The 22,715-nt window shown below is 39.7% G+C and overlaps 2 protein-coding genes across 4 annotated transcripts in view; one reads left to right on the top strand and one right to left on the bottom strand.

Moving 5' to 3' along the window:
* Positions 1–22,715, top strand: part of THUMPD3 (THUMP domain 3 tRNA guanosine methyltransferase) — a 184,276-nt gene that overhangs the window by 93,651 nt on the left and 67,910 nt on the right. The gene's annotated exons all lie outside the window — the stretch shown is intronic.
* Positions 1–22,715, bottom strand: part of SRGAP3 (SLIT-ROBO Rho GTPase activating protein 3) — an 87,881-nt gene that overhangs the window by 23,246 nt on the left and 41,920 nt on the right. The window contains exons 3-12 of one of the 2 annotated variants that reach the window (XM_075831855.1): positions 20,737–20,899; positions 19,755–19,817; positions 19,471–19,656; positions 18,380–18,508; positions 10,691–10,912; positions 10,490–10,591; positions 8,770–8,967; positions 3,009–3,093; positions 2,845–2,872; positions 1,954–2,056 (exon numbers count right to left, since the gene is read on the bottom strand). In XM_075831855.1, the coding sequence (XP_075687970.1) occupies positions 1,954–2,056; positions 2,845–2,872; positions 3,009–3,093; positions 8,770–8,967; positions 10,490–10,591; positions 10,691–10,912; positions 18,380–18,508; positions 19,471–19,656; positions 19,755–19,817; positions 20,737–20,899 (1,279 nt within the window). The remainder of the gene's footprint in view (positions 1–1,953; positions 2,057–2,844; positions 2,873–3,008; positions 3,094–8,769; positions 8,968–10,489; positions 10,592–10,690; positions 10,913–18,379; positions 18,509–19,470; positions 19,657–19,754; positions 19,818–20,736; positions 20,900–22,715) is intronic. The other variant, XM_075831853.1, reaches the window with a different exon arrangement.

Raw genomic sequence — 22,715 nt, 5'->3', positions numbered from 1 at the left:
CGATCTGCTTGTCCAGTTAGCGCTGAAGTTATTTTTAACAGCACAATATCCCGGTCTGGCCTGGCTGGGGACACGCGGCTTCTCCCTACGAGGCCGAAAAACAGCATCACAGAGAGTAGCGTCCAGCAGAATGTAGGTCAGTGCTGTCTGATTGTATCACAGCCTCCCAGGGATGGAAATAGCTGCTGCACATAAAAAAAATTCACTGCGCTAGGAAAAAATTATGAACTCCTGTATTTAAAGAGGACTTCATTGTTTAAACCTCTACATACCAAAAAATGTTTTACAGCTGAGGGCTTGTTACAATTGTATCCAATCCAGACAATCCTCTGTGTTTTTAACACATCAGTAGCGCCAATGTTACAATGTATCATTGAAGGTAAAATGGATCAGCGTTCAGAGTAGTTAGTTGAAGGGGTTGTTCAGAATTAACAATGTTCACCTATCCATAGGGTAAGGCCCCATGTAAACGACCGTGCCTGTAATCATGGTCTGTCATTACGGGCACGAATGGCCGCGGACAGTCACCTGCATTTGCGTGCCGTGCTTTCATTATAAAGTATGGGAGCACGGTCGTTAAAATCAAAAAACAAGACATGTCCTATTGTTTACAGAAGCTTTCTAAGGCCCGGACACCTTCCCGTAAATATACGGGAAGGTGTCCATAGTAATTACGGATAAAATCTACGGTCGTGTCGTGTCTGATCGCTGGGGGCCCCACTACTAAGAAAGCTGCCAATCACTAGATGAGATGGGGAACAGGACGAGCATGTGACCTGTCGCTCCATTCAATGTCTAGGGGACTGATGGAAACAGTTGTCTACATCAGTCCTATAGATTTTGAATGGAGCGGCAACACGTATGCTCATCCGCCGCTCTATTGAAAGTTCTCCTCACTGTGGTCGTGCAATCAGGAGGAACGGGATGGGGTTCAAGTGACCAGTGGGACCCTCAGCAATGAAACACCTCTCCTGTGGATAGGTGATAATTGTCAATTCTGCGAATACCCTTTTAACTGGAAAACCCCATTAATTCTAACACTATAACAACCAGTAAGACATTATAATAATATGATGGAAGGGAAGATTTTCAGAGCTCTTTTGCTGTAGGCATCAAGGTTGGAGAGTTTAAAAATTCATCTTCCGGTCTCTGTTCCCCTCTCCTGGGGGATTTCTAGCTGCTGTGCTGCACAGATCAGTCACCCGGCAGCTCCTCTCTGTGGATATAAGATCTGAGGGCTGTGCTGTTCTTACAAAAAAAGAGAGAAATTACGGAAATCAACCTGGGACGGAAAGCTGCGTAACAGTGCGGCAACAGGAGTGAGCGACAAATGACCTCAGAAGCCAATGTTCCGCACTGGACACGTCTAGCGCTAAGAGTGATTTGATGCACTGATGCGGAGTCACAGGAGGCGAACGTTAGGTCAGGCTGGGCTCTGTTCTCAGACACACTTGGTTTTGTGGATTTTAAAAGCATTTCCACCAAAAATTTTGACAAAAAACCCATAGGAAAGAGGAGTGACAACCTCCATTATAGCACTCACAGCGAGTTGACACTCCGCTTCTGAATGACAATACTAGTAATGCGTCCTCCCTACACAAATCACTATATAACTATGCAGATTTACCGTTCCGTGCCGTAAAAAAGCTGGGTGACAATCGTTATGGAACCATATAGCCCACATGGTATACCACCCATTATTCACCGATTTATATATCATACATAACTTGCAGATATTATCATTTAGGGATCTGGGAAATGTATAGACAGATGGAGTGGAATTGATTTGTATGGACATCACTCTGTACCGATGTCATTGTGATAAATACCCCATGTCCTCAAAAGCAGAAACCTTTCAGATAGCGTCAAAGAAGAGGCACAGAGGCTGAGATGAGGAGGAAGCCGTGCTGAGAGAGTGACAGGCAGAGCAGCAGACTCAGCGACCACCAGTACCTGGATGAACTGCTCCATATTCCCGTTAAAGAGCATGTGGTTATAAAGGGAGCGAGGTCGGGGCTTCCTCATTTTCTGAGGTTTGGGGGGGAGACTCGGGGGCCTGAGGGAAATGGAATAATGTATCAATAAATAGTGTCGAAAATTCTGTAAAGGCATGGCTACAACAAAATGAAAGGGAAGCCTTCAACAAAATGGAAGATAGAGTCCGGGATAAAACCCCTGCTGCGCATGTCGTGGTGTATCTTAGCATGGCAGAACACTATGAAGACCTGAAATACAGCTTTGTGTATTAGTAATTACATTTTTTTTATATTTCATTAAAAATTTGAAAGATTATCCAAACTTTTTAAATAAATAATCGTATGATCACCATGAAACGTAGATGTGGACACGGACGCCCCCAGAAGAAAACTCTTTTTAGTTACTGGTTCCTCCCGTTTCCAAAAACAGCACTTTTGTAGGGCATCCCATTTGTGTTTTATTTCTTCACAATTTTTAAGATCTCTCTTCACATTGAAAAGCTAAAAACCTATCCCGACCTAGTCCTTCTCAATCATCGAATAGTTTTGTTACAATGTATCAGTATAGGTAGGAGTTATCAGCCTGGGGTCAAGTACAGGGGAGAGGTTTATGTTGCTGCCGTGTTTAATTTACATCAGATTTTGCTTGGACTGATACAAGGTAACAAACCATCAGCTGTGTGAGCAGGGATAGGTCAGTATAGGTTTTCAGCCTCTGGATGTAAGCAATGAATGTTTCTATTCCCTAACAGCAAGTAGTGATCTTGAAAATGGTGAAGAATAGAAACATAAAATAGGACTTTTCTATAATCTGTCATGCAGCCACCGCAATCTATACTGAATAATGACAAATACATTTACTGCTCACCTTGTGGTTCCATAGTTTGCTCTCTCTCCTGAAAGCAAACACAATCATATATTTAATGTGCTGTAGTGAGAGCTCAGAGACATCAGTCAGAACACTCATATACATTATATATACAGACCCCAGTAGTGTGCACATCTCAGCCTGTACTGACCCGAGAAACTTACCTTCTCCTAGAGATTGTTTCAGGAGGTCGTGCTTAGCTTGCAGTTTGGTGATGAGATTACTTCCATTCAAATACTCCTTAAATTTCTGGAAGAAAGAGCAAATGCATGTGAATATATACGTACACAAGATTCTCTCCATAGGGGGCAATATGATACTAGTTATATTCTTGTATATAGGGGCAGTATTATAGTTGTTATATTCTTGTATATGGGAGCAGTATTATAGTAGTTATATTCTTGTATATAGGGGGCAGTATAATAGTAGTTATATTCTTGTATATAGGAGGCAGTATTATAGTAGTTATATTCTTGTATATACGGGCAGTATTATAGTAGTTATATTCTTGTATATAGGGGGCAGTATTATAGTAGTTATATTCTTGTATATACGGGCAGTATTATAGTAGTTATATTCTTGTATATAGGGGGCAGTATTATAGTAGTTATATTCTTGTATATACGGGCAGTATTATAGTAGTTATATTCTTGTATATAGGAGCAGTATTATAGTAGTTATATTCTTATATATAGGGGCAGTATTATAGTAGTTATATTCTTGTATATAGGGGCAGTATTATAGTAGTTATATTCTTGTATATAGGGAGCAGTATTATAGTAGTTATATTCTTGTATATAGGAGCAGTATTATAGTAGTTATATTCTTGTATATAGGGGGCAGTATTATAGTAGTTATATTCTTGTATATAGAGGCAGTATTATAGTAGTTATATTCTTGTACATAGGGAGCAGTATCATAGTAGTTATATTCTTGTATATAGGAGCAGTATTATAGCAGTTGTATTCTTGTATATAGGAGCAGTATTATAGTAGTTATATTCTTGTATATAGGAGGCAGTATTATAGCAGTTGTATTCTTGTATATAGGAGCAGTATTATAGTAATTATATTCTTGTATATAGGAGCAGTATTATAGTAGTTATATTCTTGTATATAGGGGGCAGTATTATAGTAGTTATATTCTTGAATATAGGAGCAGTATTATAGTAGTTATATTCTTGTATATAGGAGCAGTATTATAGCAGTTGTATTCTTGTATATAGGGGGCAGTATTATAATAGTTATATTCTTGTATATAGGGGCAGTATTATAGTAGTTATATTCTTGTATATAGGGGGCAGTATTATAGTAGTTATATTCTTGTATATAGCAGTATTACAGTAGTTATATTCTTGTATATAGGGGGCAGGATTATAGTAGTTATATTCTTGTATATAGGAGCAGTATTATAGTAGTTATATTCTTGTATATAGGGGCAGTATTATAGTAGTTATATTCTTGTATATAGGAGCAGTATTATAGTAGTTATATTCTTATATATAGGGGCAGTATTATAGTAGTTATATTCTTGTATATAGGGGCAGTATTATAGTAGTTATATTCTTGTATATACGGGCAGTATTATAGTAGTTATATTCTTGTATATAGGAGCAGTATTATAGTAGTTATATTCTTATATATAGGGGCAGTATTATAGTAGTTATATTCTTGTATATAGGGGCAGTATTATAGTAGTTATATTCTTGTATATAGGGGGCAGTATTATAGTAGTTATATTCTTGTATATACGGGCAGTATTATAGTAGTTATATTCTTGTATATAGGAGCAGTATTATAGTAGTTATATTCTTATATATAGGGGCAGTATTATAGTAGTTATATTCTTGTATATAGGGGCAGTATTATAGTAGTTATATTCTTGTATATAGGGAGCAGTATTATAGTAGTTATATTCTTGTATATAGGAGCAGTATTATAGTAGTTATATTCTTGTATATAGGGGGCAGTATTATAGTAGTTATATTCTTGTATATAGAGGCAGTATTATAGTAGTTATATTCTTGTACATAGGGAGCAGTATCATAGTAGTTATATTCTTGTATATAGGAGCAGTATTATAGCAGTTTTATTCTTGTATATAGGAGCAGTATTATAGTAGTTATATTCTTGTATATAGGAGGCAGTATTATAGCAGTTGTATTCTTGTATATAGGAGCAGTATTATAGTAATTATATTCTTGTATATAGGAGCAGTATTATAGTAGTTATATTCTTGTATATAGGGGGCAGTATTATAGTAGTTATATTCTTGAATATAGGAGCAGTATTATAGTAGTTATATTCTTGTATATAGGAGCAGTATTATAGCAGTTGTATTCTTGTATATAGGGGGCAGTATTATAATAGTTATATTCTTGTATATAGGGGGCAGTATTATAGTAGTTATATTCTTGTATATAGGAGCAGTATTATAGTAGTTATATTCTTGTATATAGCAGTATTACAGTAGTTATATTCTTGTATATAGGGGGCAGGATTATAGTAGTTATATTCTTGTATATAGGAGCAGTATTATAGTAGTTATATTCTTGTATATAGGGGCAGTATTATAGTAGTTATATTCTTGTATATAGGAGCAGTATTATAGTATTAGGGTATGTGCACACACACTAATTACGTCCGTAATTGACGGACGTATTTCGGCCGCAAGTACCGGACCGAACACAGTGCAGGGAGCCGGGCTCCTAGCATCATACTTATGTACGATGCTAGGAGTCCCTGCCTCTCCGTGGAACTGCTGTCCCGTACTGAAAACATGATTACAGTACGGGACAGTTGTCCTGCAGCGAGGGAGGGACTCCTAGCATCGTACATAAGTATGATGCTAGGAGCCCGGCTCCCTGCACTGTGTTCGGTCCGGGACTTGCGGCCAAAATACGTCCGTCAATTACGGACGTAATTAGTGTGTGTGCACATACCCTTATAGTATTTGTGAACTAAGTGGAGTTCTAAAACCGGAGTGAAAAGAGGAGTTGAAGCCCCAGTAAGTACTCTTCTTTTCTTTTACTTTGACAATTGTTCGCTGTTTTGGTGTAACTTGGATAATGGATAGCAAGATTGGAGGTTTTCTTCAGTGCACAGTTTGCCAAATGTATACACGACTGGAGCCGGAGTTCCAGGGTGAATATCTCTGTGGCAGATGTGAGCATGTTGTTCACCTGGAAGCTCGCATTAGAGATCTGGAGGGGCAGAATGCAACACTGAGGAGGATAGACAATCCTGAGCTGAGCTTGCTGCTCACGGAGCATGCAGTTAGTGGGTTAGAACTGGAGGGTGAAGACATGGGTGAGCAGGATCAGGTAAGTAGCTGGGTTAATGTAGTTAGGGGCAGTAGAAAGGGGTCAAAGACAAGGAAGGCCGATCCGGTTTCTGGCATTCCAAGCAAAATTGCCAGGTTGGGTGATGATGCGAGGGTGTCAGTCTCAGAAAAGGCAGCCCTAGTGGATACTGATCTCCCTAACAGCGGGGAGAACAGCCCAGCTAGTAGTCGGCGGGATGGTAATGCAGGTAAGCCAAGACAATTGATAGTTGTAGGGGATTCTATAATCAGGAAGACGGATAGAATAATTTGTCGCCAAGACCGCCTCAACCGAATGGTTTGCTGTCTCCCTGGTGCCAGGGTTCGGCATGTGGTGGAAGGGGTGGACAAATTGCTGGGAGGGGCTGGTGATGATCCAGCTGTTGTGGTCCATGTCGGTACCAATGACAGAATAAATGGTAGGTGGAGGAGCCTTAAGAATAATTTTAAAGAACTAGGCTACAAGCTGAAGGGAAGGACCTCCAAGGTTGTATTCTCAGGAATACTGCCTGTGCCATGCGCATCACAGGAAAGACAGCGGGAGCTCAGGGAGTTAAATGCATCGCTGAAGTCTTGGTGTAGAGGAGAAGGATTTGGGTTCCTAGAGCACTGGGCTGACTTTTCATTGGGGTACAAACTGTATTCTGCAGATGATTTGCACCTAAATGGAAGGGGGTCCGCTGTGCTGGGGGAGAGAATTCTAGCTGGGGTGGCGGAGTGTTTAAACTAGGGCTGAGGAGGGAGGCCAATGTAGGAAATAAAGGGGTAATTAGGTTAGAGAGGGGTCAGACTATATTGGTGGGGGGAGAAACAGACGGTGGGGAGAGGACTATGCAACAAGATAAGGAGATCCTTTCGTTACAAAACAGCAGTGAAAATAAAAAGGCCCAAATGTCAAATAATCACATTTCTGATAGTGAAAGTGAAACATTTAAAGGCAAGTAGTTATATTCTTGTATATAGGGGCAGTATTATAGTAGTTATATTCTTGTATATAGGGGCAGTATTATAGTAGTTATATTCTTGTATATACGAGCAGTATTATAGTAGTTATATTCTTGTACATAGGAGCAGTATTATAGTAGTTATATTCTTGTATATAGGGAGCAGTATTATAGTAGTTATATTCTTGTATATAGGAGCAGTATTACAGTAGTTATATTCTTGTATATAGGGAGCAGTATTATAGTAGTTATATTCTTGTATATAGGAGCAGTATTATAGTAGTTATATTCTTGTATATAGGGACAGTATTATAGTAGTTACATTCTTGTATATAGGGAGCAGTATTATAGTAGTTATATTCTTGTATATAGGAGCAGTATTATAGTAGTTATATTCTTGTATATAGGGGCAGTATTATAGTAGTTACATTCTTGTATATAGGGAGCAGTATTATAGTAGTTATATTCTTGTATATAGGAGCAGTATTATAGTAGTTATATTCTTGTATATAGGGGGCAGTATTATAGTAGTTATATTCTTGTATATAGGAGCAGTATTATAGTAGTTATATTCTTGTATATAGGAGCAGTATTATAGTAGTTATATTCTTGTATATAGGAAGCAGTATTATAGTAGTTATATTCTTGTATATAGGGGGTAGTATTATAGTAGTTATATTCTTGTATATAGGGGGCAGTATTATAGTAGTTATATTCTTGTATATAGGGGGCAGTATTATAGTAGTTATATTCTTGTATATAGGGGGCAGTATTATAGTAGTTATATTCTTGTATATAGGAGCAGTATTATAGTAGTTATATTCTTGTATATAGGAGGCAGTATTATAGTAGTTATATTCTTGTATATAGGGGGCAGTATTATAGTAGTTATATTCTTGTATATAGGGGGCAGTATTATAGTAGTTATATTCTTGTATATAAGGGCAGTATTATAGTAGTTATATTCTTGTATATAGGAGCAGTATTATAGTAGTTATATTCTTGTATATAGGGGGCAGTATTATAGTAGTTATATTCTTGTATATAGGAGCAGTATTATAGTAGTTATATTCTTGTATATAGGAGCAGTATTATAGTAGTTATATTCTTGTATATAGGAAGCAGTATTATAGTAGTTATATTCTTGTATATAGGAGCAGTATTATAGTAGTTATATTCTTGTATATAGGAGGCAGTATTATAGTAGTTATATTCTTGTATATAGGGGGCAGTATTATAGTAGTTATATTCTTGTATATAGGGGGCAGTATTATAGTAGTTATATTCTTGTATATAGGAGCAGTATTATAGTAGTTCTATTGTGTTACTCGATAATTATTTTTGCAGCAGTGATGTTAGTATAATTGTGTCTGGAATTTCTCTGTAATATCAGATCATCTTTCCTGGGGAATTTACATCCTAAATTGGAATATTCTGGGTGAGTCATATCTGGGAATACGTTACATTTAACTATTATATTGCTGCATATTATTGCTGAGATCAGTGACATTGTGCAGGCACAGGATCTGGAATGTGTAACTAGAAAGTTGCTGAGAAAAGGATAAATTGAATTATTGCCCTATTACAGCGTGCCATGGACCAGCTTTGGGTGAAGTTGATGTCATTCAGTTCAGGCCCCGGTGATATGAGGGTCTCTTACCGAGAAGTAGAAGCTCTCAGTCTCCTGCTGGTTGGCTCTTCTCTTGGAGATGTTTGGTTTGCTCATATAAGTCTCGGAGGCAGCAGATTTAATAGACTCGGTGGAGCGGCAATGCTGGAAGGCGTCAGATACGTCAAAATCCTCCACTGTCAACATGTCCTGTAAGGTTTGCATGGTGGCATCCAGGGTCTTCCTCACCTTCTCGGCAGACAAAGTCAATATTGCTAAGATTAGATAAGGTCACGTACGGCGGTCGCTCTATCTAATGTTTCACTATAAAAAAGCCAATACTATCTTGTCGTTAATTAAGTCTCCCACAGACATTAGAGGGTCATGGGACATAAATGGTTCATGTCTGTGGAGGTGGGAGAGGGGCAGAGTCAGGCCCGGCTTAGCTTTGAGAAAACATTAGATATCAGCTAAAAAAAAAACATTTCTAAAACTTAGCTGATTGATATTTTCTTTGTCATCAGGACTAGAGTGTCTGCTAACAACGTTTAACGATCATTTCCTTGCGTTATCCTCATCTGTCCTCATTAGTTTTATCAGTTTCTGGGAAAGCTGGGTGACAACCAAGACGAGGGCCATTACAGGTGTTGACACACTGCCTGCCTACACCCCTGAAAGGCAAATTGTTATATTTATAAAGTGAGGCATTCTCTGCTCTTGTAACTAGTTTACTTTGCTGTTCATGGCTCTAGAGAAGCTGGGTGACAACTTTAGTGAGTTCACATTATTACAAATTCTATTTCCTTACATCTGTGTCAGTAATGGGTTACAGGGTCAGCACACAGCTTTCCTAGGGTCCTGAATGGCATTCCAGCTTAGTTAAATATTGAAGTGGTGAATGTATCTCTGCATAACTATAGCGTTCAAGACCTTAGACAAGTAGAGTGACAATACCTGCTAAAGCTGCAATGGTGGCCATATTGGTTTTTACTCAGCTTTCCCAGAGTCCTGAACTGCAATTTGAATGGTTGTGCAATAAATATGGGAATAGGTGATTAGGAATCCTGGAAAGCTGGTGCACCCCCTATATGAAACCATATTTGCTGTCACCCATCCTTCCCACAAAATATATACCTACGAAATGGTTGAATAGAATTATTAACTTGACAGATGGGGACGACTCAAGGACTTACGGTAATTTCATATGCAAAGCGCGCAATTGTGACAGAACGGAGAATGGGATTGATAGTGGATGTCCTGGGGCACAGAAATGTTTAATCACCTCATCTGCCAACTCTATTAACAGAAAACTAGAAGAGGAGGGTTCATTCTGTTATATTGTGAGAACATAAAAATGGATTTCTAATATATTGCCATCCTGCAGTCTAAGGAACGAGCACTGCGAGGGACGAAACTATATATAAACCATTTATTAAGGGCGGCAAGTAAAAGCCGCAAATGCAATTTTTTCAAAGCAGTAACATATACACAGAATAACATTTTGTAACACAGAATAACATTTTGTAACACAGAATAACATTTTGTGACGCTGAATATTCTTTGGCACACAATACCAGGTTGTGATACAGAATACCATTTTGTGAAGTATTTTTGTGCCACAAAATTTCGTCTTGTGAGTTCATTCAGACTCCATCTGTTTTACAAACGTAACAATTCAGGACATGGACAACCTATTGATTTCAATGATCAGCGCGAGATATACAATTTGTTAATATGACATAATTGATACAGTATAATAAAACAAATCCACCTCCTCATTCTCGATCTTCAGCGTCGTCAGGCGGGATTGTAGCTGATGGTAACGCACCAGGAGCTCCAATTGTACTGGCTGCTGAGCACTCACCTGGCACACCTGCAAAATGACATCATGAATTATTACAAAAGTTAGTGAACCCCCGACCCTGTGTCTTCAGAACTTTGCAGAATACAGGAAAGCTGCACAACAACGTACCTCATCGCCCATATGAGGCTGAAAGTCAAATTTGAGGGGAGGACAGAAAACCTGGTTGCACAAGTCCATGACTTTATGCTTGTCGCTGCGGGCGTCCAGATTATCCACCGCATTCTCGATGATGTCCAGACCTTCATGACGAGATGTCTCCAGGTTATACTCAGCGGAGAGGTACGTGCGGAAAGTACGGGCAAGGCTGGCATGAAAACCCAGGTCACAGCACTAGGCAAAAGAAAGAAACCATAGACATTCATTGATGTGGCAGCAAGTTCTATGCTGCAATTTACAGGTACCCACAATATATTATTACAGGGGCGATTAAACTGGAATACAAGTGGCACTATCGTTACATGAAAAGTGCCACTAGTGACAAACTGGGAAAATATTATGTGCAGAACAAACACAGCAAAGAAAAATGTCACAAAAAGTGATCCTCAACTTTAAAAACAACATCATTCTAATGCAGTGTATACAATGAAATTGACAAGTTATTTATGTATATAGGGGGCAGTATTATAGTAGTTATATTCTTGTATATAGGGGCAGTATTATAGTAGTTATATTCTTGTATATAGGAGCAGTATTATAGTAGTTATATTCTTGTATATAGGGGCAGTATTATAGTAGTTATATTCTTGTATATAGGAGCAGTATTATAGTAGTTATATTCTTGTATATAGGGGCAGTATTATAGTAGTTATATACTTGTATATAGGGGGCAGTATTATAGTAGTTATATTCTTGTATATAGGGGGCAGTATTATAGTAGTTATATTCTTGTATATAGGGGGCAGTATTATAGTAGTTATATTCTTGTATATAGGGGCAGTATTATAGTAGTTATATTCTTGTATATAGGGGCAGTATTATAGTAGCTATATTCTTGTATATAGGAGCAGTATTATAGTAGTTATATTCTTGTATGTAGGGGCAGTATTATAGTAGTTATATTCTTGTATATAGGGGCAGTATTATAGTAGTTATATTCTTGTATATAGGGGCAGTATTATAGTAGTTATATTCTTGTATATAGGAGCAGTATTATAGTAGTTATATTCTTGTATATAGGAGCAGTATTATAGTAGTTATATTCTTGTATATAGGGGCAGTATTATAGTAATTATATTCTTGTATATAGGAGCAGTATTATAGTAGTTATATTCTTGTATATAGGAGCAGTATTATAGTAGTTATATTCTTGTATATAGGGGCAGTATTATAGTAATTATATTCTTGTATATAGGAGCAGTATTATAGTAGTTATATTCTTGTATATAGGGGGCAGTATTATAGTAGTTATATTCATGTATATAGGAGCAGTATTATAGTAGTTATATTCTTGTATATAGGAGCAGTATTATAGTAGTTATATTCTTGTATATAGGGGCAGTATTATAGTTGTTATATTCTTGTATATAGGAGCAGTATTATAGTAGTTATATTCTTGTATATAGGGTGCAGTATTATAGTAGTTATATTCTTGTATATAGGGGCAGTATTATAGTAGTTATATTCATGTATATAGGGGGCAGTATTATAGTAGTTATATTCTTGTATATAGGAGCAGAATTATAGTAGTTATATTCCTGTATATAGGAGCAGTATTATAGTAGTTATATTCTTGTATATAGGGGGCAGTATTATAGTAGTTATATTCTTGTCCATAGGAGAGGATAGACGTGTGCTTGTGAGCTCCCTGTTAGGACTATGCATGGCTTCTGACCCAGGTGGAGGGGTGGGGTCCTGGGCTGATGATCCTGGGAAAGCCCAGAGTCTGGAGTTTGGCCTGCAGCATGGAGATGGTGGAGGTGATGATCTGGAAATGGTGGCTGGTGAGTCAACTGAATCTCATAATGTTGGTGAATTGTGCACAAAAATGACAAAGAAAAATATCTTTAAGATGGAAATGCAAGTTCGCAAGTTGAGAACTGAAATTAACCAAGAGACTGATCCAAAGGCAAAGCTGATGAAATGTGAGTGTCTGGATGTTTGCACACGTGAGCTGGGGATATTGAAGGAGAGATTGCAGAAAGAATCATGCACAGTACCCAAATTACAGAACTGGGCAATTGAGAACAAAAGGGAGACCAGAGCCCAAACTGTGAAGAGAAAAAATATCATTGCAAAAAAAGACACTGACTATAATGCTGTGTATAATATTGTGGCACAGGGAAACGCTGGAAGATATGAGTGTGCAGTGGCTGGAGGATCACATCTCTCATCATGTGTGGGGTCTGTGCAATCAGCCAACACAAATGCTGCTAAAGCTGCAGACAAATGTGTGCCAGCTGACGAGGGGTTAACTGCAGTAGACTCTATGTGCAGTACAGATGAAATGAATGCGAGTGGCACTCCTGGGAGTGAGCAAGAAAGTGCCGCATATACTGACATTGTAAGTGAGACCTCGCTCAGCGCGGTGATTGACAGTCTGATATCTGATGAACCAGCGGCACAGGCTGAGGTGGACATTGCAGACCCTGTTCTGGAGGTTCAGCCGTCCGCAGTGTCAGTGAATGGAGTGCAGGTTACACAGCGATCAGGAGCAGACACAGGAGGATCTGCAGTACAATCAGCTGAGGAGAGGTCCAGTCCTGACCCACCTGCTGACAGACCTCAGTACAGGAGACTGTTCTCCAGCGTCACAAGACCGACTAACCCCACACCTCAGAGGAGGAACGCGGTCAGAATCAGGTACTCAGGACCAGAGGAAAACCTCCCCTCCAGACTCTACATTGGGAAAGTTTTGTTGAAGGAGTTTATGAAGTTTAAAGCTTCTGAGGTGTTCGCTCTGATCCACGTTCCCTCCAGCAGGAATTATGACATCAGTTTCAAGCTGCAATATAGCTTAGATTTATTCTGGAGTATTTATAACGATACAAAGGAGCACGCGATGTGGGAGCATCTACATGTCATCCAGCTGACTAAACCCCAGGTAGTCACCGCCACCGTCCTGTTCCAGTCTGAGGTGGTGGCTCTGGCAGATTTGCAGCACTGGTTGAGCAGATATTGTGAGGTGAAGAGACTGCCAACAAAGATCTATGATGAGGAGGAGATCTGGAATGGAGGATATTCTGTCAAGATCCAGCTGGTTCAGGAGAATGGAGTGACCAGACATCTGCCGCACTCCTTCTACCTGGGCTCGGAGAGAGGCGTATGTTACTACCCTGGTCAACCGCGACTGTGCCATAGATGTGGGGGCAGACACCTGGCATTCAACTGTTCCCGTATTAAGTGCTTACTATGTGGTCAGTTTGGGCATGTGAAGGACGATTGTACAGGACCTGTCATCTGTAACCTGTGCTTAGGACCTGGACATACATTCCGGGAGTGTCCGCATGCAGAACATAATAAAGAGGAGACCTTTAAAGAAGCCATGGAGGAAGACCAGGAGGATGTCTCCATATGTGTAGATACAACCCCAGAACCTGGAAGCCCCAACGATGATGTGAGCCAAAGTACCAGAGATCCTGCTCCAGAGACGAATGTCCCATCTGTGGATGCTGCACAAGTGTCACCAGCCACTGAAAATAGAGGTCATGCTAAAAGTAAAATATCCAGTCATTCTGTCACCAAACATCTGCCCGACACCAGTAAGGAACCAGCTGATCCAGCCGCAGCGACCAGTAAAAAACCAGCTGGGCCAGTCGCAGCGACCAGTAAAAAAACAGCTGATCCAGCCGCAGCAACCAGTATCGATGAGGAGGGATTTCAGATGGTTAAAAGGAGAAGTAAAACAGATGATTCTTCTAGGAAAAAAATCACTGCTGCAAAGAAATCACCGGAGTCTCCAGTGCTGGCAATAACTGGGGGACGTTACTGTGCGCTGGGAGAAGATGACCAGGAAGAAGAAGCAGAGATGGAGCAAGTCTCCTCACACATCCTAGATGACGAACCTCAGGATGAAGATGCTGACCCCCCAATGTCCACCAAAAGATGGGGTGTTACAGGACATAGCAGTGGAAGAAGGAAAAAAAGTAGGAAAGACATGTAACCAGGATGAGGCTGAAAATCACCTCCTATTAACGTGAACAGTGTGAAGAATAGGAGCAGGCGATATTCCAGCGTCTGTCTGACGACAAAACCAATGTCCTCTTTATACAAGAGACTTATCTACAGAGTAATGTCCCTGCTGTGTCCCTGCAGTCACATCTAGTGGGACAGTGAAACTCTCAGCTGCTGTATGGAGACTTCTAGCCCGAACTCCGTTTATATCATAGAGGTTCACTATATGTCATAAATGTGGTGACCGTGTACCCTCTGTGGTGTGCCCGATGCTGCCCGGTCACCAATAAAAAAGAACTCTCCTGTAATACTGTCTAGAATAATATCATGAAAAATAGTTGAAACAATCTATACTGGAGCAATATTCATATATTATGGTTTGTTTAATGATTGTGATGTTATTAAGAGACATACGTTTATTTTCTTTATCTGTTATGAGTGTATTGCAAAGGTATTGTAATAATTTGTTGCAAGTTTTCAAATAAAAAAGATAATTATAGTAGTTATATTCTTGTATATAGAGAGCAGTATTATAGTAGTTATATTCTTGTATATAGGAGCAGTATTATAGTAGTTATATTCTTGTATATAGGAGCAGTATTATAGTAGTTATATTCTTGTATATAGGGGCAGTATTATAGTAATTATATTCTTGAATATAGGAGCAGTATTATAGTAGTTATATTCTTGTATATAGGAGCAGTATTATAGTAGTTATATTCTTGTATATAGGAGCAGTATTATAGTAGTTATATTCTTGTATATAGGGGCAGTATTATAGTAGTTATATTCTTGTATGTAGGGAGCAGTATTATAGTAGTTATATTCTTGTATATAGGGGGCAGTAGTATAGTAGTTATATTCTTGTATATATAGGAGCAGTATTATAGTAGTTATATTCTTGTATATAGGGGCAGTATTATAGCAGTTATATTCTTGTATATAGGGGGCAGTATTATAGTAGTTATATTCTTGTATATAGGGGCAGTATTATAGTAGTTATATTCTTGTATGTAGGGAGCAGTATTATAGTAGTTATATTCTTGTATATAGGGGCAGTATTATAGTAGTTATATCCTTGTATATAGGGGGCAGTATTATAGTAGTTATATTCTTGTATATAGGGGCAGTATTATAGTAGTTATATTCTTATATATAGGGGCAGTATTATAGTCGTTATATTCTTGTATATAGGGGCAGCATTATTGTATATAGGAGCAGTATTATAGTAGTTATATTCTTGTACATAGGGGGCAGTATTATAGTAGTTATATTCTTGTATATAGGGGGCAGTATTATAGTAGTTATATTCTTGTATATAGGGGGGCAGCATTATAGTAGTTATTCTTGTATATAGGGGGCAGTGTTATAGTAGTTCTATTCTTGTATATAGGGGGGCAGCATTATAGTAGTTCTATTCTTGTATATAGGAGCAGTATTATAGTAGTTATATCCTTGTATATAGGGGTAGTATTATAGTAGTTATATTCTTGTATATAGGAGCAGTATTATAGTAGTTATATTCTTGTATATAGGGAGCAGTATTATAGTAGTTGTAATGGCAGGGGGTAGGGAGACGGACAAGTGAGCCCTAATCTACCCGCCACTCTGTCCCTGCCTACTTGCAACGACCCGTCCTAGGCGACGGGGTACAACTGGGCGGCGGTCCCTGCGCTCAGTAAGTGCACGACAAACATACAAGGAACACAAGCAAGGAAAAGGGGCCGTTGCCCACGGCAACACCGTGAGCAACCAGAGTGGTGAACGAGCCGAGTCAAGCCAGGAGTGTGCGAGGTACAAAACGAAAAGCAGAAGAGTAGTCGGTAAGCCAGGGTCTGTATGGAGCAGGATCAAAAATAGCAGGAGCTGTAGCTGGGCCAGGAAACCACAAGGAGGGAAACACAAGCAATAACAAGCACCGAGGGACAGGAAGTGCAGGCTTAAATAGACCGAGGGCGGGAGCTAGCTGAGTCTGGCCAGGTTACGATAGGCTCTCCCACTCCTAAGCCTGCCAGCCTGAATGGTGGAAGCAGGAGTCAGTCTCAGGGATGTATTCTCAGGTGCTGACTGATTAGTTCTGGGAGTTAACCCCGCTGTGCCTGGCAGATCCTTTACAGTAGTTATATTCTTGTATATAGGGCAGTATTATAGTAGTTATATTCTTGTATATAGGGAGCAGTATTATAGTAGTTATATTCTTGTATATAGGAGCAGTGTTATAGTAGTTATATTCTTGTATATAGGGGCAGTATTATAGTAGTTATATTCTTGTATATAGGGAGCAGTATTATAGTAGTTATATTCTTGTATATAGGGGCAGTATTATAGTAGTTATATTCTTGTATATAGGGGGTGTATTATAGTAGTTATATTCTTGTATATAGGGGCAGTATTATAGTAGTTATATTCTTGTATATAGGAGCAGTATTATAGTAGTTATATTCTTGTATATAGGGGGGCAGCATTATAGTAGTTATATTCTTGTACAGAGGGGGTGTATTATATTCATTATATTATTGTATAAAATGCGTGCTCCATCTTGAGGCATGATGAGAGTGAGGTTTAAAATATGAAATATAATTATTTAGCATCCTATTTCTTTAAATGTCTTCATTATATAACACAGGAATGATTACTTCTCTATTGATGTAATATATTTTGTGACTGGAATTGCCCTTTAGTTATTACTGTTTTCTGCACACAATAGATTTGTTTTTTCAATCATCACATTAGAAGAATGACAAAGGCAAGTTCTCATCTGTGTAACCCTCCCAAAATGAATATAAATCAAACAGTCACGACTGACAACCCGCGCTATGTGCACATATATAACCGAAGCGTGTCTCAGAGGAGTCAGCCTGACACCTGGGCTCCGGCCTGTGCTGACAGCCGTCCCCTTATACATTGTCACATAGAGGAGGTAATTAGAGAAGGAGAGAGGAGACCGTCATCATCAGGCAGCTGAGAACTGGGAAATTAAGCCATCTGCCCCCCCCCCCCCCAGCAGGGACAGAAGATGAAAAACCAGGGAGGGGAAAGCTCACAAAACCTAAATGCAGAAAAAGCAGGAACACAAATATCGAATATCTCTGGATTTTCTCCAAAATCTCCAGGGCCGCAGCATAAATCTTCCAGTTTTATGTAAGAGAATCATACAAAATCATTGCATAGTGAAAAGTACTGCAACTTTTTAACATAATTTGCGGTTCAATTCCACACCATCTTCAATATCTATGTTTGCTGTCAGTGAATTAAAAAATTTCTTGTTTACCTTCAGAGGCTGAAAACGAGTACAGACCTAATATTTCTGAGCATTAATTGTATCCAGTGCAGACAAACCTTTGTGTACTAAATATCTTGGCAGCAGTTTGCTACAATGTATCAGTCTGAAGTTCAGATTGTTTGGCTCACAGAGGATTGTCTACACCGGATACAAACCTTTTAGCTGTGAGAAGTATTGGGTCTGTATGGGTTTCTAGCCTCTGGATGTAACCAAGAACCTTCAAATTCAGTGGGCGCAAGCAGAGATCTTGAAAATAAGGAATTAAAACAAAAATTATCTTAAAAAGTTGAAAAACGTTTCATTATTTAGCTATTTACCATAAAACTGAAAAACTAATTTAAATATATGATATACAGGATAGTGATGCACGGCAGATGTCCCAGCGAGCAGTACGGAGCACTCACATCGATGAGGTCGGACACGTCGTGGATGTAGTACTTGCTGATACATCCATTGGTGGCCGCCAGATTCAGCAGATATTCGTTTCTGGCCTTTGTGCATTTCAGCTTGTTCTCTGAGTATTTCGCTTGTCTCTAAAATCAGAAAGAAAAAAAATCAAACGTCAAATAACTGAAACCAAAGGCAAATTATACAGAAGAGGTAAAAATAAGGAGGAAAAATATAACATTTTATTTTTATTATTGTTAATAAGCATAGTATACTATGGGAAGCAGAATTCCTATAATCTAGTATCCAATAATCCAGAAAGTCTTATAATAAAGAACTAGTTTCCAGCTCAGAACGGCAGAATATTCATAACAATTCACAGGCAGGTCTAAACTAACACGATTAAAGGGGTTTTTACAGTTTCGGTGGGATCCTGACCACAAGGACCCCCACCAATCAGGACAGTAGAGGGGCCGCAGCGCTTCTGTGAGAGCACTGCATTCCTTTCAGGGTTTACACAGACACAGTGGCACATCTGTACAAGCGCCTGTGCCTGGTGGTGCAGCTCGTCCTATTCACTCGGACCCCCACCGATTAAACATTGATGTCCTATCCTAACATAGACCATCAAGTACCCCCTTTAAGCATTGCATATTGAAAAGTTCTGCAACTTTCTAATATTTATTGTGTTTAATTTCCTTGCCACTCTCAAGATCTCTGCTTCCTGTCAGTGGATTGAAGCATAGTTGAAAACCTGTTCTAATAGTGTGCTGTTCACACAGGTGAAGGGTTTTGTATGGTATATCAGAGCTCTCCATTTTCATGAGCCGTGCACCTGTATCACAAACAAGGATGTGTCAATTCACTGACAGAAAGCAGTGAACATCAAAACTGTGATGAATTTAAACACAAAGTATATTAGAAAGCTACAGAACTTTTCTTTATAACTGGACACATCCGTTACAGGTACAGTATGTGAAGAAGGTTTTTTAGTTCCATGGGGAAGTCACTATCTCTTTAAGGCATGATTGTAATATATATATATATTGCACCATAGTTAACCCTCTCATAGCTGCAGTAAGTTCATGCAGTATAGGACAGCCCCTACCTTCTCCTTCATCTTTTCAATCTTTTTGGCAGAGCTGCGTCTCTGCTGTCGGTCTTCGTGGCGCAGGGCATTGGGCCCGAGTTCTGCAGATTTGCTGAATTGTTTCTCTTCCAGCTTCTCCGCATCCTTCAGTTTGCTCTCGGCATTGATGCTTTCTGCATGGTACATGTGATACGTCTTCATTACCTGCACGAGATTCAAGGAGCGCCAGATTGTTACTTACAGAATACTAGACAGACATATGTATATATATAAATATGGGAATATTCCCCCAGGACACTCACCGTATAGAGTTCATTTGTGACCTTCGCCAGCTCCTCATGCATCTGCAAACCAATATCTTTACTCTGCAATAAATAATAATCATAAAGACACATAGAAATCCCATTGTTATATTGTTACTAGACATAAAGGAGAATGCAGCTCGTAACTCCTGTGCCCTCATGGCAGCAACAACTTCCTTTTCTGAGCTGTGGCCTTGTATAGTTTTGTAGTAGCGACACTGGATTGATGCATCAAAATCAACATCCACATCAATGTCAACACCTACATACACTTCAACCAAGTTAGGATATGGGCATGATAAGAATGGTGGTTTGGATACATGCAATATCCCTCTAGTAATCGACATCGCACACAACAGGTAGAGCAGTCATAGAGACAGTTGAGTAGCTGCAAGCCAGTAAATAGTATTTGTTTTTCAATGATCAGCATTTTTAAGATCTTTGTTTGTTGTCAGTGAATTAAAGCATTTTTGTTTACATCCAGAGGCTAAAACAATATTAAAATGATATCCAGTCTGTGGAGTCTTCTGTGATCTTAATAGCCTCCAGACTGATTTTTACATGCACTGATACATTGTAACAAACTATCAGGACAGAAGAGAGATTTATGCTGCTGATGTGTTTAGCTCACAGAGTATTGTCTAGACTGGATAAAATTTTCAGCATTAACTCTGTACGGGCTTTTAGCTTCTGATACGAACAAAAATGTCCCCATTTACTGACAGCAAGCTGAGATCTTGAAAATAGTGAGGAATTAAAGAATAAAGTTTTGCAAACCAATTATTAAGCTCCTTCATTCACATAAAACTGGAGAAAAACACATCTGGCAGTGGCCGAGCTCAAGACGTCAACCTGAGACCTTCACAATGTGAATCCCAAGGCTCCTCGGCAGTGTGTGGTGGGAGCCGCCCCCATAGAGACGGAACAGCAGCTGGCAGACATTCCTAAGGAAATTACGGCGACTCATTCTACTCATCCTTACCTTTTTGAAGAGTCTAATGACGTCCTCGCTGATGTGCGACAGCCTGACAATGACATTATTGAGGAAGATGTCATTCAGCGTGGCGTGGTCCTTACTCTCACGCCGAGTCTGGGACAAAACCAGATACCAGCAGTTCACAGGGGAGAGGAGATGCTGATCTTTCCTGAAAATCACAAGGATTTGTATCAAAATGGGATCAATAATAAGGAACATTTCCCCTTTAACAATTTTTTTTTAAATCCAGCGAGTTGTCCTATTCTATCAAATTAATAAATGTTCTATTCAGACGTTTCTTAGTTATATCTGTTTCTGGGAAAGCAGGGTGACAACCAACATGGCTGCCTTTCCCAGATTACCTAAGGCCTTGTTCACATGGAGCAGATTTGATACAGATTTTGCTGCATTTTTTAAACCAAACCCTGAATTGGATCCAGGAGGAGGATCCTTTGTGTTTTTTTTGCTATGTTTAGGTTCTGTTCCTTGTTCACTGTGTGACCCTAATAATAACAACATCCAATCTGACCAAATACCTTCAAAACAAGTCCGATCTGCCTTTCTGGACACTAGGAAAGCTGGGTGGCAACTCCTAAGGGAGTTGTAGTCCCAACTGACTGCCGCCCAGTTTCACATATATAACTAGGAATCGTCGGAAAACCTTTATGGCAGGTCTAGTGGCACGGTTCATGCTGCACTGTGCACGTCTCCACCTGCTTAGGTAAATAATATGTGTTAATAGATCAACCACCACAGGAGCCGCTATTCAACGCTGTCTTTAATCTTCCATTGTCCTTTCATAACAATGCTTTCACATACAAATCAAAAATTAATGGAAACAGAGTTCAGTAATTAATTAATTAATTGCCGACATTCGTTCCTACAAGAAAAACAAGAACAGAAAGCTTGACGTTGCAGCAATGCCACAACCAAGGAGGACTACAAACCCCAGCATGTTAAGGGAAGCTTGAAATATCGTCTTACCACCCTGAGGCGTACACTGAGGTAGAAGGGCCCTGTAACAAAATAAAAATGGAGCCACCCTTTATTGGCAACGCTAATACCCTCCTTCCCCTGTAAGGGTATGTTCACACGGCCTATTTACGGACGTAATTCGGGCGTTTTTGCCCCGAATTACGTCTGAAAATAGCGCCTCAATAGCGCTGACAAACATCTGCCCATTGAAAGCAATGGGCAGACGTTTGTCTGTTCACACGAGGCGTATATTTACGCGCCGCTGTCAAATGACGGCGCGCAAATAGACGCCCGCGTCAAAGAAGTGACCTGTCACTTCTTTGGCCGTAATTGGAGCCGCTATTCATTGACTCCAATGAATAGCAGCGCTAATTACGGCCGTAATTGACGCGGCGTTCAAGCGCCTGCACATGCCGTTACGGCTGAAATTACGGGGATGTTTTCAGGCTGAAACATCCCCGTAATTTCAGCCGTTACGGACCCCCGCCGTGTGAACATACCCTAAGCCCCGTCAGCTCATTGACCCCCACATGAGACCCTACGTCAGAAGCAATAACAACAGTTCATATGCGTCACATTGTGAAAGATGTATTTACATAGTGGACAGCACAGCATTGTGATAACAACTATAGGAGGTGCAGGGGGTGGTCCCGGGACCCAGAGCCTGAAGCCACCACTGCCACCTAAGAGAACAGCATTTGATGGTTGTGGGGCCCCTGTACAAATCCTGCATCAGGGCAGAGACCCGTCAATGTTCAGTTAGTTTTGTACATCATGCCACCTGTGCATTGCCCACTGATAGCACGGCTCCGCACTTGTGTAGTAGTGGTCTTTGGGGGCCCCCCAGGCACAGGGGAACAGTAGATGGCACCCATATAACCAGTCATCAGCCCTCATAGCATTAGACACCTGAGATACAAGGGTAGGAGATGGGTCAGGCACCCGTCAAATTACCTACTGTGGAATCATAAACGTAAGCAGTGGTGTAACTATAGGGCATGCAGAGGCAG

The sequence above is a fragment of the Rhinoderma darwinii genome, chromosome 7 (genome assembly GCF_050947455.1).
Source record: "Rhinoderma darwinii isolate aRhiDar2 chromosome 7, aRhiDar2.hap1, whole genome shotgun sequence".
Classification (NCBI taxonomy): domain Eukaryota; kingdom Metazoa; phylum Chordata; class Amphibia; order Anura; family Rhinodermatidae; genus Rhinoderma; species Rhinoderma darwinii.
This window is presented reverse-complemented; position numbering and strand designations above follow the sequence as displayed.